At 40.7% G+C, this 18,797-nt stretch overlaps 1 protein-coding gene across 4 annotated transcripts in view; it reads left to right on the forward strand.

Moving 5' to 3' along the window:
- Positions 1–18,797, forward strand: part of PARD3B (par-3 family cell polarity regulator beta) — a 980,882-nt gene that overhangs the window by 680,840 nt on the left and 281,245 nt on the right. For all 4 annotated transcript variants that reach the window (XM_038585495.1, XM_038585493.1, XM_038585496.1 and 1 more), the window contains 2 exons: positions 8,341–8,547; positions 9,290–9,530. In XM_038585495.1, the coding sequence (XP_038441423.1) occupies positions 8,341–8,547; positions 9,290–9,530 (448 nt within the window). The remainder of the gene's footprint in view (positions 1–8,340; positions 8,548–9,289; positions 9,531–18,797) is intronic.

The following is an 18,797-nucleotide window of genomic DNA, read 5'->3' on the forward strand; positions in this document are numbered from 1 at the left end:
ATTGTTATTCATACTCACACCAAACTGAAAAACACACTTTCTATCAGCTCTATAATGTAACTGAGAATTTGAAGTGCTTTTTTTAAGTACAATCAGCTCTCAAAAGGGGAGAAAATGGTAAAGCAAAAGTGCAAAAATAACATTTGACCCTAAAAAATACAGGTACTCAATTTACATAACAGCATGTAAAAACATCTTTGTGTGTCTTCATCCAAGAAATCAATCCTTTTGACCTTTTAGTTATGCTAATGGCTTTAAGGAGACTTATTAGAATTCTTTATATTATACTTTGAGAGTCTATAGTCTAGAACCACATAGGACAGAAGCCACTCAACAAGCAAAAGCAGCAGAAAGATGTGCTGTTGATGCAAGCCATACAAAGAATAAATGGTAAAAGGAAAGGATGGTGTGGGGAGTAGAATCACAGACGCTGTTTGTGTTCAGAATGAAAGCCTGTTACCAAGGTATACAAGAGCTAAAAGACAGATAAGGGTGTTCTTGGCAATGGGTAAAAACAAGACTATTCAAAGTGCACTCAAGGAGATAGAAATGGCAGAAAAGGTTAATATTACAAAGAGAAGTTAAGCAAAAGGAATGAGTGGTAGAAAAAGAAAGGCAAAACATAGAGAAAATGAATGAATAATTATGGATAGGGCAGAAATTATTAAACCCTGGAAAATGACACCAAAGGACCTCAGGTCCTCATTAACAAAGAATAAGGCACTGTGTGAGCGCTTTGAGGAAGTGAAGCAAGTCTGAGGCGTGTTTCTCTAGGTAAAATTTTGTTCCCTGTCACAGCACCGGAGAAAAGGGTCATCCACGTGCTGTAACCACCCTTTATTTTCACCTTCATTTATCCCTACAACAAATATTTATGTAGTACTTCCCTGTGCTGGGGATACCAAGTCAACAGAACTAAGAAAATGATAGGTGGCATTTATCGATCCTATTGATCCTGTTTCACAGGTAGAAAAGCTTGCTACTTTATACAGTTTATTGGACTCTCAAATCTTTTTTCCTCCCAGTTAAGTAATAAAAGTAATTCTATTTTGTTTTGTTTTCTTTAAGTAGCCCTATTCCCTTTTGGAGACCAATGCTATTTCTCCAATTTTTAAATTCGTTATTATCTTGAACGCCAATTGTGAGTTGTCATGTTTTTTTTTTTTATTACTAAGTAAGAGTTTCCCAAATAAGCTAGATAAGCAGAAGATCACAACAAACCACACTATTAGGAATGAGTTTGTCTAAGTTCTTCAGTTGCCTCAACAGAATCTGTTTAGAAAAATGGTTATATATGTATTGTTAAAATAATTTACCCATTAAATTAAACCAGAGTCCATTTCTTTATCCACAAAATAAACAGTAAATGAAAAAAAGTGTCACAAGAATGTTTTTTGGTGCAATACAGTCACTGCTCCTTACATATGTTGCACATAATTTGAGTCCAGGAAAGGAACCAAAATGGGGCATATGATTTCAGCTTTCAGTTTATAAAAGAAGGAACTTTTAGTAACAATTTAACTTGTATAACAACACTTGGCAAAGATTTGAAGAGTTTGGGAGGGCCATACCCACACTCATCATCAAAGCAATGTGTTATATTTTTTCACCTAATCTTCCTGTATTTTCTCTAGATATTTTCACTTTAAAATAGACAATGTTTGGAGACAGAATAGGGAGAGATTATGCAAATGTATGAATCTTAATGAGAAGTTCATTATTGAACATTTGACATGAATTTCAAGAAATGATAAAAGACCCTGGGATTTATGAGACTTAAAAGAAAAATCTCTGCTCCTGGAGAACTTGGAAATTGCCAGTAAAAGAACTGAGACCCAAATGACAGCAGATAATGTATAAACCAGATTACATTATGGCCTATGGTAATGAATAGGAAACGGGGCACAGTGATAAGCTTGGAATGATGATCAATATTTGGAATACTGAGATAGGCAAGAAGGTAATTAGGCCCATTATGGACACAGTTAGCACAGATAACATAATTTGGGAAATTATACATTTGGATATTACAGGGAACTTTTTTTTCTGGGCTAATGGATTTGCAATGATATCTATTAAAGCACATAAGACATTTTGCCTCTAGGGGAAACTACTAAAAAAATCAAATATACAAAATTTTCAGTTAAGTGTAATCTAAAATAAAAAGACAAAGCAGGATGTATTGGAGAATAAAGTGGTGTTGTGACTTCCTACTTGGAATTTATAATAGTTTTTCATTCAAAGAGTTTTAAGGCTATTAATTTCACATCACAACTCCCCATGAAGCAAGTAAAGCATTTCTATTGTATTTGCCCAAGTTCTTTGCTCATAATACAGCAATGCCAAATTGATAATGAAAGCGAGCTATCTTGAAGAATTCCTGGCCTTCTTAAGTTTCATGCTGTGACCCCTGAATAGCATTGCAATCATCCTGATCCCCAATTTACTACTGGGCACAATTCCTTTATTTTAGAGGGAGGAGCACTAACTTAATTAATTTTCACTAAGTGCCTGGAGGGCCATTGATGTTATTGAAATGTGCAAATTAATATATTATTTATCCTTAATTTATCAGAAGTATTTATTAATTATAAAGCTCTACCTGGGAGAAAAACTTACCACATATCTGAAAGTGAATTCCTTCCCCCAAATAATTCCTTATGTTCTAATAAGAATGTATTGGAAGCAATTTCATCAATAATGGAAGATCCAATTACTGGTCTTCTGGATTAAGGCATTCTTTTATTGCAAGATTTTAATGCTAGAACGGGAAGTTCAAATATTGCCAATGAAATCTCAGACTAATTAAATGATTATAGCCTTAAGGAAAGGGCAGCCGAAACTCCACTCTCAGTCTTCCCAATGATAGTCTCTATATGTAGTGAACAGATGGGTACCATAGACCTTATTTCAAAAGAAAAAAATATAAGAAGTTGTTTTAAAAAATCAGGTCAACTTTTGAATAAAAAAGGAACGATTACTGTTTCTCTATGAAGCCCTTTTCAGCCTTTTGTGGAAGGAACAGTTGTATTTAAGAATGCGATGGTGAAGGGGTACCTGGGTGGTGCAGTCAGTTAAGCATCCGACTCTTGGTTTTGGCTCAGGCCTGATCTCAGAATCGTGAAATCGAGCCCCACATGGGGCTCCATGCTCAGGGCAGAGTCTGCTTGTCTCTCTCTCTCCCTTTTCCTCTGCCCTTACCCCTGCTCAGCGCCGCCCCCCCCCATAAATAAATATAACTTTTAGAAAAAGAATGCAATGGCAGACTCAACCAAATTGTGCTAGGCCTTCTCTTATTCAGATGTTTAGAGATAACACAAAAATAATAGTGACAGTAATCATCACCACTGCTTTATGAGCATACACTATGTGGCAGATACTTTTCCACGCTTGTCCTACCATCATTTTAAAGATAAGGACACTGAAGCACAGAGGGGTTAATAACTCAGGAAATACGCAATAGAGTGGAGGTTGTTGGGATGTTTCACAGCTTCCTCTCTTAATCACTCACTATTAACGACACTCTCGACTTTTATTCTGTTATCCTAGTCACCTGCCTGTAGGGAACCAACAGCAGTTTGCAGCCATAGGGCAGGGCAGGAATCCAAGACTGAGTCAGAGAAACTGAGGTCCACTTCCAAACAATCCTCCAGGAATAACTTTCTTTCTGTTTTGTAATATGTTGACATGGAACTTTCTACCTAGAAGGTGGGGGCAATGGGTTCTAAGGGTGTGAAGAGTCAGCTTTGTCGTGGCACCTGTTGACCTAGACAGTAGCTCTCATGCCACCTTTTCATGCCCATTTTCGCATGGAGAAATCTTCAGCCTTTTAAAGCTTGAGTCTTGTTGTGTGCGTCCATTCTCTTCATAACACTGTATTTTTCTGGATGACAGGGAGTAGTGAATATATCTAAGGTTTGGTGGACCAAAAGACATGATCCAGAAATCTCCCTCTATTCTTTGTGGGGAAGGCTTCTGGGACTCAATCCCGTCCTTCCTTCATTTGGGAATAGATGAATCTTCAAAAGTGCTATAATATCTTTTTTTAAAATGTTAGTGATATCTCTTTATGATGCTTTTATTTTAAGGAAAAATTTGGCACATGGAACTTTAAGAATATTTTTATGACCTTGAGAATAATTTTTATTACATAAGATTCCTCTTTTAACATCCTTGATAACTCTTCTATCATTTGTTTAAAGAAGTTTGTGGAGCACTTAGGTGGCTCAGTCAGTTAAGCATCTGCCTTCTGCTCAAGTCATGATCTCAGGGTCCTGAGACTGAGCCCCATATCAGACTCCCACTCAGAGGGGAGTCTGCTACTCCCTCCCCGTATTCCAGCACTCTCTCTCACTTGCGCGCTCTCTCTCCGCCCCCCCCCCCCAGATATATAAATAAAATCTTAAAGAAAAATGTTTGTGTCTGCTAAGTTCATGTTTCTGATGGAAAGATGAGTTTATCTGAATTTTAGAGAACATAGTCACTGGACATAGAAGTCATAAGTTAAAAAATAAAGCTTTGCTAATAAAGTTTGAAAGAAGATTTATTCCTTGGCATTCACGAGTAAGTGAAGTTGGCCTGGAAATCATTGAACAATCAAATTAAGATTAGTTCTGTAGATGATCAGAATGGGACAAGTAAATGCTCAAATTTGGACAGAGTCCACCCACCCTGAGACTGATAACACATGGTATTCATAGATCACTCTCTCAGACAATTGCTTAAAATCAGCCACAGCCAATATCACATCAACTGCAGATGAAAATGTGAGGAGTCGTCATATTTTGGGATGACTTCAATGGGATAGAGTGACTGAGTTTTGAATTTGATTAATTACTTTACATTATCCCTTCAGAAAGACCTCTACTTTTAATGGAAACCTAGAAAAAATATAATTTGTATAAATGATCAGGCTAAAAATAGACAGTGAATCTTCCCATTCGAAAAGCTACAGAATTTCCTAGGTAATAATGTCAACTTATGTTTGAATTGGTGAGGGTAAGAATAAGGGAAGAGGAATTAAATGTAACCATTTATTGTACTCTGTACCATCTTAAAAAAAAAGATTTTATTTATTTATTCATGAGAGACATAGGGAGGGAGGGAGAGAGAGAGAGGCAGAGACACAGGCAGAGGGAGAAGCAGGCTCCATGCAGGGAGCCCTACGTGGGACTCAATCCTGGGTCTCCAGGATCAGGCCCTGGGCTGAAGGCAGCGCTAAACCGCTGAGCCACCTGGGCTGCCCACCCTGTACCATCTTTACATGATCAGGTACTGTTTTGTTGGAATTTTGTGCTGATCTCCATCAATTGGTATCATCATCCTTCTCAAAACCACATCCCTCCCACAACCTTGTCCTTGTGCTGGAAGCCCTAGGACACATAGAGGAGACGTGGAACCCTGGTCAAGGCCCATATCACAGTCTTCTTTCACTTGGAACTTCAGTCCAGTGCCCCTGTGAGTCCTTGCAAAGGCGTTCCTGATTTCAGATTTTCCTCTCACATTAGCCTGCCACCATTACCTCCTGTTGACTCCCCGGGAATAAATATAAACATTTTTTTCCAAGCCTGAAACCCCCCTGAGTACACATTTACAACCTAGGACTCAAACAGTTTTGCTTTTAACTTTACTATGTACTACATCCAGAACAGCTAGGTTGTAATTTTGGCTGGTGTCAGTGGATGCTTCTAATTTGTGGCTTCTATTTGTTTTTGTTGTGAATTAATTGCTGACTCTATTAATCCTGCAAAATCCATGAATCCTTAATGTTCAGTTTGCTTAGAATGAGTAACAGTGTATTTGTTCCTTCTCAAATATGACTTCTTGCTGAGCCTCGGATGAGCTCCTTCTAGATAGCGTGCCTTCTATCTTGGATGATTTATTCACTTTCATGTTCCCTGGAATTTATTGCAAAAGGTTGACGTGAATACTTACAGTTTGGGCTCTAATATAATCTCCTGGATGGCAATTAATAATAAAAAAAAAGATGGTTGCTATTGTTTACAGAGGAACTAAGCTTTCTCAGATTGTGTTCTTTATCTTCTGGTTTTCACCAAACTTCATGTCAGACATCCCTAGCAGTTGATGGTGTAAAATATTTTCTGTAAAACTCCAAAGCTTTTATTGTTGCTTCAATAGCCCCAAACCTCTATGTTGCCTTTTGTTTTCTTGTCAGAAATGATCTTATTCAATTTGTTTCTTCAACTTCTCTTCCTTCCTGAGAACATTAAAAATATGCCTCTTTCTGGATTTAGTAGTAACATACTCTCAGTGGTTATGACTTACAAGTAACATCTGAAATTTGTCCCTGAAGATTCTCGTAATCTTTTTTCCCACTTCATCTCATCTCTGTTGTGTTGATCAAAGATACATTATTGCCTGTGAAATGCAGTGTTTATTGTCATCATGTATATTGTTCAAAGTACAGAACTGCCTCCTGTAAGTTAACGATGAAACTAGAATTAGAGCAGCATCTGACCTCTGTAGTTTGCCTGTTTGGCTAATCTTACCAGGACCAATCTAGACTAATGCTCTTCTTCTAGAGATGAGGACTCTGTGGGCCCATTCAAGTAGCTTGACTCTAACCAAGGAGAAGACAGAGGGCAAGTTTATCTTTATTTAGTCCAGAGCAGAAATGCTGCAGTGAGGCAGCCCAAGGACGTTCCTACTTCTGACACAGACTGTGTGTCATTGTATGCCAGTTCCGTCTCTGCTCCGTGGGTGAGTTCCCTCATCTATAAAACGGGACTAACAATAATAGCAGTAGCACAACTGTCAGGATGGTAGGTAATACAGGTAAAGCTCGTGGAACAGGACAAAGTATGCCATGCGATGTTAGCTACTAGAACTGTTGTCATTATTCTGATTATTAGTCCTTGGTTGTACTTCAGTATTTCTTGTATTACTGTTGTGTTAAGCAGCCGGTGGTGGTATTCATGGCAGTGGCAGTAGAAGAGGCAAAATAGTGATGATAGTAAGAAAAGACAGTGTTAGTAAGAAAACTAACACTGATGACAGTAGATAGTAGATGAAAGACAGATGATAGTAAGAAAAGAAATGCCCTGCTCTGTGTGAGGCATTGAGTAAGATACGTTATTTAGATCATCCTTAGTACATACTCAGTCTATATCTATTGAAAAACTACAGAATCATTTATTCCCAGAAATGCAAATGTAGCCTCTGCATGGTAAGAATCTTTTCCACAACTGCAGAGGATCATGAGATTTAGCCCTGGTGGAAGAGGCCCCTGATAGAATTCCTTCCATCTTTAAAATAATCTTTGTGCTGCTGGTATTTAGCTGCATGACCCTGCTGTAGACAACGGAAGTCTGGCTGTAGCTGGGAATAGAGGGAGGTCACAGCACAGGGGAAGGGGCAGCTACACAGCCAAACAGCGCCAATGAAAAATATTACGTATCAGAAAACAGATTATTAAAATTCACTTAGGTTTTATTTTTTTTTCTTTTTGGAATTGTATATTACATTTAAAAATTACCCCTTTTCCAGATACCCAAATAGAAATACAACTGGAAACAATAAGCATTGACGCAGAAAAGTTTTCTTTCTTGCTTTGCTTTATTTATTTAATGACTGAATAAATTGTATTCATGATACATTAATAGCCATTAGAGTAAAGTGTTTAATCATAAAAATTATAGTCACTTCAGTGTTCGTTGATTTCTAGGCATAGTATGTTACTCAATAATCACAAATATAGTCATGGAAATAGTAAAAGCTACAATGTAGGGGTCCCACTCAGGTCATGATCTCAGGGTTATGAGGTCGATACCTGCATTGGGCTCCACACTCAGAGGGGAGTCTGCCTAAGATTCTCTCTCTCCCTCTACCCCTCCCCGGCCCCCAGCTCTCACTCATTCTCTCTGAAAAAATAAATCTTTTTTAAAAAAGCTACAATGTGGGGAGCACTTGGGATGGGTGCTATGATGGGTGCACACATCATCTTTGAGGCCCTGCATGCATGCGTGTGTATGCGTGCACACACATATACAGTCTCATACATGAAATCTCTATAAACTGCTAGAAACTTGCAAATACCTATGTACCTGTGTGTATGCACACTTAGGCCTATTTATCTAATATATATTGTTATTTTAAATCTTACCACAACTTTACAAATAAAGGAAACCAAGGCTCCAAGTACCACACCACTTTTTCAAAGTCACAAAAAGTTGGCAAAGCTAGGGTTGAACCCAAACCCCACGCACTCGACACCCCCTTTTTAAAGACACCCAAACAAATATCTCTGGAGCAACAGACTTTTCCAGTCTGCCACAGTACCCCATTAGGAAAAAGTTGACTTTTTTGGCCTTTGTCTTCCAGAATCTCCAAGCAAAGATTTCGGTCCAACTCTGGGTTTGAAAAAGTCCAGTTCCTTGGAGAGCCTCCAGACTGCGGTGGCTGAGGTTAGGAAGAACGAGCTGCCCTTCCACCGGCCCCGACCGCACATGGTTCGAGGCCGGGGCTGCAACGAGAGTTTCCGAGCAGCCATCGACAAGTCCTACGACGGGCCGGAAGAGCTAGAAGCTGGTAGGACAAAGCGCTTCCTTACCCCCCTTTCTTCATCTCGTTATTATCCGCGAGTCTGAGGCAAGGATGTGTGCTTAACTACAAAGAAAAAATGATTTAAGGATCGCAATTACATTTTTGATATTAAAAGTAATTCATTCTCCTGATATGTTTTGCCCTTTGGCTTAACGAGCACGGAATTGGGTAACACAATGCGCAATTTATTTTACAGTGCAAATGCTAAAGAAGGGCTCTCCCTCACTTTCCTACAAGGACCGACTGTCCTTTCCCCTCAGGGTAGGAGCACTAAGTATGCATTTCTCGACATTCTTACTGGAGTCATTAGAAGCAGCCCCAACCTGACGACTGCCTGCATTAATTGGGTGGAAGCAGCCGGGTTACCTCTGTGCTCCAAAGCGTCTCCTGGAAATAAGCTCGCCCCGTGTTTGCGAGCAGAAGGGCTTTCCCAGCTGATCGGGGTTAACAAGCTGCCTTTCAGAGATAGTAGTGTTTTACCACGTAGCCAACCTTTCCGATGGTTACCGCGATCAAACCACCGGTGGTTCACCGACGCCCAACCCCAGGCCTTGCTTGAAGTAACCAGGTTGGGGCAGTCGTCTCTTCAAAGGGTACAAGTAGCCACCTGGCAGGGTACAGCTCGGGAGTGCTTTCTTCGTTCTTCTGTGTTTTGCATTTTAACTTTTCTTCATATAGTAGCAGTAGGTGCCCCTGACCACATGTATTGATTTTTCTCTCCGCATAGACGGTCTGTCTGATAAGAGCTCCGTCTCGGGCCAGGGAGCTCGGCACTGCGAGTCTGCCCCTCCGGGGAGCTGCGAGCAGGAGGACGTGGCAAGTAAAGCCAGCAAAATCAAAAAACCAAAAGAGAAGGAGAAGAAGAAGAAGGAGAAGAGCAAATTGAAAGCCAAGGAGAAAAAGCTGAAAGAGGACAATGAAGACCCAGAGAGGAAAATCAAGAAAAAAGGATTCGGTGCTATGCTGAGGTAGGGGCTGGCCGGGCAGGCACGGCAGGCATGTGTGGCTTTCCGGTCTCCCCTGGGGAAGTCCCTCGTTTGGGAGCACCCAGGAAGAAAATGGCAAGCTTTCCCTCCTTTTTAGCTAAATGTGCAAAAATCTCAGTTATGAGCGGGCTTGTTCCTTTCCTGCAAAGCAGAAGGGGCCTTCCTCGGTGGCTCCCGAGGCCCCTGGTGAGGACGGGAGGCTGTGATACATTTGCTGTGAAAGAAAGGCTCACGCCCGGTAGACACATGGGCACCGCTCGCAGCCCTTGGTACCGAAGCGTCATGCAGGTAAATTAAGTGTGTCCTCCACCCGTCTGGGGAAAGCAAGAGGTGAGGGAGTCCCCAGCCGTTGCTTGTACAACACCCCGTTTGATTTGGAGAAGACAGGACAGGTGGACCTCATGGTGCGCGTGGGCCAGGCCTGGAGCACATAAGCCAGCACCTGCAGGAGCCGGTCAGCGGGGGTCACGGACTCTGGAGTCAGACGGCCCAGTTCTCAGTCCATGGCCCTCCACCCGTGGGCTGCTGGGCTTCCTGTGTTGCTTATCTTCCCTGAGCCTTACTTGCTTCACTTTCAAAGTGAGGTGAGGGTACCGCAATCCTGACCCAGGGGAGCTGTGGGACAAGGTTTCCCCAGGCCCTGGGCCTGTCCCAGCAGGGCACCCTCAGAAAGCAGCTTTGTCTCTTCTGCGGCTGCCTCCACGTTTGCTTTGTTGATGCCGATTTGATGACATCGCTCCAGCTGATGGCTTTCTGGCCACTTTGGGGACTAAAACCACCTCTGCGCCAGTGCCCAACACCTATCTAATGTTAATCAGAACTTCCCCTCACTATCTTAAGCCCGAGGAGGGCCCTGCGATGTGGTGGCAGGACTCCCCCTTTGCTTCTCAGGCTCTGGACCCAGAGGGAAGGGAGGGAATTATTAAAACAGGGGTGGAGGGACCCCTGGGTGACTCAGTGGTTGGACGTCTGCCTTTGGCTCAGGTCGAGATCCTGGGGTCCTGAGATCGAGTCCCGCATTGGGCTCCCTGCAGGAAGCCTGCTTCTCCCTCTGCCTGTGTCTCTGCCTCTCTCTCTCTGTGTCTCTCATGAATCTTTTTTTAAAGATTTTTATTTGTTTATGAGAGACACAGAGAGAGAGAGGCAGAGACACAGGCAGAGGGAGAAGCAGGCTCCATACAGGGACCCGATATGGGACTCAATCCCAGGTCTCCAGGATCAGGACCTGGGCTGAAGGCGGCACTAAACCGCTGAGCCACCTGGGCTGCCCTAAATAAAATATTTTTTAAAAATTAAAAAATAAAAAATAGAAGAAGGGCAGAGCTGTACTTAACTGGTATCTGGATCAGATATAATCTGGCTGTCAAGAGTCTTTATGGGCCACTTAGCTCCTTATTTCCCCACTGACTTCCTGAGTCCCTCTGACCCTTAGCCTCTGACCCCAGACAGCACACCCTACGGTCTTCTCCCCCCTTCCCGCTGATGGATTGTATGGCGTCAGTTGGAGGTGGCAGTGGCCTAACCTTCTTCTGCAGCATCTCCTGGGCTCCCTGGAATGGCTGACCTCTTGCCCTTCCAAATGATAGAAACACAGCTCGTTCCCATTGCTCCCCTCTCTCCTCTTCCTGCCATAGGGATGCCCAACCAGCCTGGCATGTTCAGGCTTCTCCAGGGCAGGGTTGAGCTCCGTTTTGTGACTCCCAGGCTCTAGAGCCACATGCCAGACCCTCCCAAGCTTGCATGCATGGGGAAGGGAGAGGGCCAGTAAAGGTTTGCAAGTCTCAAGCAAACAGGGAGGATGACCATCCCCTTTCATACAGTTGCCCTCATATTCTCTCAGCGGTAATCTTGCAGCCTCCTCACTTACTTTGTTGGGAGCACAAAGAGGAAACACCCCTTTCTGTTACTTTCTTTACTTCTAGAATTTTCTGTCACAGAAAATCTCTCTCTCAATCTCTACCCTTCTTTTCCATGGGATGAAGGTAAGGGATGGGAGGTGATGTTGGTACCTCTTAGTCAACTCTTAGGAGACATCTCTTTTAAGAGTACTGGGTAGCATTTGTCATCAGAGATTTTTAGTTTAGGATTTTCTTTTCTTTCTTTTTTTTTTTTTAGGTTTTATTTATTTATTTTAAAAAGAGAGAGAAAGCATGCAAGTATGAGTGGGGGAAGGGGCCAAGAGGGAGGGAGTGTCAAGCAGACTCCACACTGAGCACGGAGCCTGAAGCAGGGCTCATGACCCGAGCCAACACCAAGAGATGGACACTTAACCATCTGAGCCACCCAGGTGACCAAAGTTTGGGACTTTCAACTAAAATTTCAGACAGAAAGAGAAAGTTCTATTCCATATCTGTTATTCATATATAATATATAAATACAAATATAATCTGTTATTGTATATAAATTTGAAGAGAGAGAGAGAGAGAGAGAGAGAGAGACTGATCTTGAAGCCACAAAATCACATTGGGCAGCACAGCTAATGTTGATACTAGTAGGACAAATCTCTCAGTAGACATTGATTGATTTGTTTTTCCTCGTGGTCTCTATAGACACTGTCTTTCCTTTTGACATTCTGAATGTTAAACTTGCCCTTTTTCCAGGTAATTATTATGATTGCCAGAATTTGTGGGCTATGCTTTAAGCATCCTGATAACAATGGCAAACACAATCCAAATATATAGATGAGAATTGCCTTTGAATTTATGGAGGTCAGAGGTTAACAATGCAGGCTCTGCATGCGGAATGCTAAATTCAATCCCAGCTCTTCTGCTTATCTATCCAGGTAGCATTCAGCACACTAGTAAATCTGTGCCTCAGTTTCCTCATCTGAAAAATGGGAATAAGAATATACCATTATTATGAGAATTATATTTGTTTAGTTACATGCAACGTGCTTATAGAACAGTGCCTGGCAAGAAATACACATTCGATAGATGTTAATTATTCTAGTCAGCAGAATAGTGGCCCCCAAAGATGTCTATATCTCAATCCCTGGGGCCTGTGAGTATGTCCTGGTGGCATGACAAAGGAGAATTATGGTGCAGATGGAATTAAAGTTGCTGATAGACTGACCTTAATATAAAGGTGAATACCCTGGATTTCCCTCAATGGCCCAAGGTAATTACGAGGAGCCTTAAAAGTAGGAGAGAAGTGACTGTGGAAGAAAGGTACAGAGGATGCAGTGAGATGGAGGGAAGTGGCCATGAGCCAAGGAATGAGGGCAGCCTCTAGAAGTTGGAAAGGACAGAGAAGTAGATTCTCTCTGGAGAGCCTCTAGAAAGGGATGCAGTCTGCCAAATCCTTAACTTCAGCGCATTTCTGTTGTTTAAGCCACTAAGTTTACAATAATTTTTTTACAGCATCAATAGAAAACCAACATCTTTGTTATTAGTAGTACTTCTACAATATCGTAGTAATTTATGAGGAAACAATTTCCTCCTTAAGGTGTTAAAGAAAAAGCCATAAAGATTTAACTAGAGTAGTCTATAACTATAAAAACTATTAGAGCTCTCCCATTTTCTAGAATGTTACTAAATTAAGTCTTAACTCTGTATTTTGTTTCTGATGACTTGATTTGGCAGGTTCCTACTCCGTTGCCCATAATACAGAGCCAACTATTCCTTTTGTCGTCCAATATATGCTGTATTTGCCGTTGGTGGAAATCACAGGTTCTAGATCCTTTACACATCTAGCAACTCCGTTTTGTTCTCTTATACTGTTTTAGCAAAATTAAGATCTGAAAGGTGGTGTTTGATTTTATCTCCAGTGTAAAAATAGCAACTGTTTTCCATAGCCTTTTGCATCGGAGTTTGTGAGCATATTGGAGTTGCTGCTACATGCGCATCTTCAACAACAAAGAACACAAAAGCTGTTACCATTAGCCAACAGATTTTGCTTTAATTCTCATCTGTTGCTCAGATGCTATTGACTTAGTTTCTTTCTTATTTAAAAAAGATTGATTGCCTTAAGGTTCTCTAGGAGGTAGATGTATGGCTTAAATATGTATTTTTTTTTTCCATTATCTGCATTTCACAGCCGCTCTGCTGACAAGGAGCTTTATGCAGGGTGTGCACTTGTGTGGTGGACAGTGGCCCCCCGGGCCAAGGGCACAAAATCACCTCCCTCTCCTCACCAAGCCATGCATCGTGAAAGTGTGAATGTTAGTAGTGCCTTTGCTCTTGTGTTTGTGAAAAGCTAAGTGTTGTGTGCTTTTCTAATATTAGCTGGTCCATTCATGTTAAAGATATGTAGTCATACAGTTTAGCTCATTAGTTAATTTGACCTACTCCTGATCCTTTTGAAAAAATTATGGGGATCTCGTTAATTCATATCTTTAAATGTGCGGCTTGCTTCCAGTAGGCTTAATGCTTTGCTGATTTCGGAATTACCTCCTCATAGATTCAACTGTGTCTCTTACACAGGCCATGAATTATTATGGAAAAATATGCAGACCAAGAACTTAGCGACTTTGTTAGTTTCCCTGAATCCTCTGTTTACCTGCTGTGGAAAGAAGACGTTAGGGGATCAAGATGCTCATTTTTTTCTATGTTTGGTTTCCTTGGGGCACTGTACTCTTCATGGCACTGGCCTGTAGAAAGAATGCCCGTGGCTCCTTGCAGACAAAGGGTGGAGCTCAGACCCCCCAGTAGACTAGCTGATTGCTCTTAGCCCTAGGCCAGTTTCCTGGGGTATAGCAGACCTTTCCTAAGCACTGAAGAGAAATATCCTCTGGCTAACCAAATCTTGCCCTGTCTGCAGCAGAAAGTTCAGTATTCAGTCCCTGATTTCTTAGTTATTTGTGGATCTTTACATTCTTTAAAATTAATTCTGTCCCAGGTCTGTGTTTAAAATCCATTCGTTTATATCACACTTACTGTAGTTTCCTTTTGATATTATAGACCACTCACTTCAAAGACCTTCGAATTAACAACTTGTGCTGGACCCTGAATGGAAAACCTTGATGTTGATCAAGTACCTTTCCTTTTTTTTTTTTTTTTTTTTTTAATTTATTAGAGAGAGAGCTTGAGTGGGAGGAGAGGCAGACTATGCTGAGCAGGGAACCTGATGTGGGACTCGATTCCAGGACCCTGGAATCATGACCCGAGCTGAAGGCAGACGCTTAACCAACTGAGCCACCCAGGCACCCTTTGATCAAGTACCTTTTCTATACCCTTTGTGTGCTTTGGTACCAAAAGGAATTGTGCCTAGTAAACTCCTTTTTTAATAGACTAACAAATAACAAAGTGCTACACTTGCCAATAGAAAACTTCATCTCTGTTTTTAAAATTTGTCTGCCCATAGTCACTGATTAATAATGTGTGCTGAGTGCGTACTCTTTGTCAAGCACACTCATAATTAGTCTTCATTTATTCCACATTATTTATTGAACACTTACTTTGCATCAGGCATTGCTCTAGACACTGGGCATACAGCAATTAAGTCCCTGCTTTTATAGTATCTTTTTTTTTTTTTTGGTGGGTGGGGGGGTCTTAAAAGAGGAAGAAAAACACAAAGACTTTTTGTATTTCTTTTGGTGAATTTAAAACAAAACAAGCATGATATCACGTAAGCATGTAAACTACTTATAGCAATGGATTTCCCAGGGAGAGGTGGGATATTTGCCTCGGCTACCTCTGGGACAGAGCACTACCTTGTCAACATGAGGGAATCAATAGTCAATTTATTTGGTGCTGAACAAGACATCCAGACTCCAGCTCTTAGGTAATTTGAATCCTAGTGATGAAGAGAAAGTAAACAACTAATTCAAAATAATTGAGATTATTTAGGACTATAGTAGGTGTTATGAAGAAGGTAAAGTCAGAAGGGATGTTGTCCTCTCCCCTACAGTGACAAACTGCCTCACAGACTGTGCCTCTGCCCAGACTATACTTAATTTCAGCAGATTCGTTATCAGAACCTCGCATGCTGTGGTACAAATGCCAAATCACTTTATGCCTGCTCTCTTTTTTTGCAGCATATGAATATGAGGTTATTTTTAAGCCAGCTTCACATAAAGCTATAACAAAACGCTAACCCAAATTGTGTCTGTTTGAGTACACAAAGCCCTATTACACCCGGGGTAAACACTCTGAAGACACGTGGGCTGCAATCTAAATGGCAGACTTGATTTGCAGCTGTGTGTGTCTACTCTCTTCCTCCTGGCCCATCAGTTGAATATTCTTTTTCTTTTTTTTTTTTTAAGTTGTCTCCACACCCAACGTGGGGCTTGAACTCAGGACGCTGAGATCAAGAGTCACATGCTCTATTGACTGAGCCAGACAGGTGCCCCAGTTGCATATTCTTCATTGTTCCTTCTTAACTCAGCCAACATAGGTATACCTCAGTGATACACTTGTTCAGTTTCCATGTAAAGAAGACTAAGTTTTGAACCCTAATGATAGTGTTTTTTTTTTTTTAATCAACTAGAGGCATCAACTTTTTATTTCTAAGCTTTGCAAGGACTAAAGCATCTGTGTTTTATTTGTTTTAGGATAAAACATACTATTTTATTGAAACTAAGGCAACTCTATATAATGACATCTTGCTGTGGATCGTTTTAAAAAGAGCACTTCTACACGTAACACACACACACACACACACACACACACAAACACACACACATGACCCTTCCTCCACCACCACAAACAACACAGACATCATCACCATTAAATTTATACCTAACCTAGTTAAAAACCTGTCCCTTACAACCTCTGTGGCCTTCATTAATCCCTTTGAGTCTTAGTCTACTCAGCAGTGAATTGGGAATAATAACACATCCTCTCCAAGTTGTTGTGAAATTGAAGTTAATTTATGTAAGCAAAGCTGTCAGTATAGCACCTGACCTGGTACGCTTTACTTCCCACATGGCCCTGCTCAGACAGCCAGCCATCAGCCTTTGACTTGGAGCCCACCAAATTTCCGTTTTGAGTTTTTAATTTTTCCTCAAATTGCTACTTTGTATTTCGGGTGAGCATGCTATGCTTTCTTTACACTGGACAATCTTGCTTAATAAACTGTAAAAAGTAATAATATAACTAAAATCATCTAATCCTTTCTATTTTATAAGATTCAGGTCACTCCTTTCTAAATACAGCCTTGAACTATTTTTCTAAGGTTATCTAATCATTTGGTGGCCTTGAATACAAATCGAAAACGGACTCAGATGGAGGAACAAGTTGGGTTTCTTTTTTTTTTTTTTTTTTTTTTTCCAATTTTTTTTCCTTCATGTGTTTCAGACCAGAATGTATGGATGGGTTTGGGACTTGATATTTCAATACGTGGCTCATAGTTATTTCATTGGGCTGCCTTGGAAGTTGTCTTATAATACATTACCCATAAAGATACATTTTGACTTGATTTTTAAATTAGGTTAGATAGAGACTGAATACTTAAATCTTCAGGGAGCATGACATCTGTCGTACATTTCTCCTCTTTACCTTGATCCCATAACGGCTGTTATAGGTCTCATGTACAATAAATGTAATGTGGCTGTGCCTGTCATTACCTCTTTCTAGATAGTGGTTGTAGTGCTCGCTTCGGCAGCACATATACTAAAATTAGATAGTGGTTGTAAAATGTCTGGGTATCCCTTCAACTTTATGGGTATGAAGGGCAACCTATCTAATGTAGCCAGGCCAATGAAAATTTTAACAGTCATTTCCCCAAAGGCAAAAGGCCAGCAACAGGCTAGAGATAAGGTGCTTTGCTTCATGAAGTAGAGGCAGTTTGAAACATGAAATTTCAGATGAATAATGAAAGCCAAAGTAGGTCAAAGTTCTTAATTCAGCTGCAAGCTATATACAGAAATGCATTGAAAACAGAGAACCTTACAGATCAGGGCAAAATGGCTGCATATATTGAGCCTGAGAGAAATAGATGACTGGCAAAAAAAAATAATAATAATAAATTTGCATGTCAAAGGCTACTTACAGGTGCAGCCATCCATCCTTCTCCATGGCTCACTATGATTGAGTGAAAAAGGCACAGAAGCTGAAAACACATTGAAATTTTGTTAGGCTCCTTTTTTGTCTTTTTGGTAACTGAGCATCCTCACCTCACTGTCCATCCTAAATTATTTACTTTCTCTTTCACAATATGATCCATGAATATTTTGTTTCCTCATTTTGTTAATTTGCCAATTTCCCTCTGAGCTAAGTGCCCTAGCAATTTTAATTTTTCATTCGAGTTAGGAAGAGCAATGACCACCCCCCTCCTTTATTTTCCTTATTACTATCACAGGCCTGGGCTCAGAATGCTACTTTTTATGACCAGCAGTGTTGAGCCCGTAATGGAATTGCAAAGTAGAGAGTGTAATATACCGATATTGACTTCCATTAAACCCAGTGGTGTGATAGCTGATAATATTTATATATTTATGTATTATACATCCTAGCTTTTGTTCGTTTGCAACTAAGCAGCAGAGAGGAAAATTAGCATCATAATAGGAAAAGATTGCAAACAGGAGAATGTAAAGAAGTGGAGGGAGAGCCTCTGTGAATAGGGCAAGTGAGAGAAAATGATGAGGGTAGAGGCAAGTATGGTAACTCAAGGGTATAGGTTAAATCTGGATCAGACCAAATTTAGAGTTCTGTGGCCTGCATTTATTTCTCAAGTAAAAAAAGACCCAGACAGATGGTCTGCTTTTCTGATAGGCTGAGAGGCTGAGCGCATAGACAAATGAGCTGCTGCAGTGCCCAGCATGTAGAGTTTGTTTGGTGTCTGACTTTAATAATTTTTTTCAGCTGTCATGCATGTCTGCAAATGTTTGTTTATCATTCTATCTGTTTTCTTTGAGTATACGTTCATAGAGGGGCGAGGGGCATAGATGGAGTTAATTAGTATACAAATGTATGGGTAGCTTGTTTTCAAAATCATTTGAAAAGCTGATTGCTGTTCATCGCCTTCCCCTCCTACCGTATGGAATCTCGATTCCTCTGGAGCTCTGTTTATGGCTGTCCAAAGCAGGATGATTTTCTCATACTTTTCATAATAACAAATGATCACGTAGAGTGTCAACCGAAAGGCTGATTTGTTTAATTAGGGTTCTCTTCTTCTCCTAATATGCGTGCACAACTCCCATTAACGTTAATGTGAATTACGAAAGAGCACCGAAGAAAAATAGACTCCTTTATCTCATTACTTTTCTTGGATAATGAGGTTTAGATTTGTTAACAGATCAGAACAAAAGTCCAGTGGAAAAAAAAAACATCAGCTTAACTTTTAAAGAAATTGATATGCTAAAAGGAACTT

This window comes from Canis lupus, chromosome 37, assembly GCF_011100685.1.
Source record: "Canis lupus familiaris isolate Mischka breed German Shepherd chromosome 37, alternate assembly UU_Cfam_GSD_1.0, whole genome shotgun sequence".
Lineage (NCBI taxonomy): Eukaryota > Metazoa > Chordata > Mammalia > Carnivora > Canidae > Canis > Canis lupus.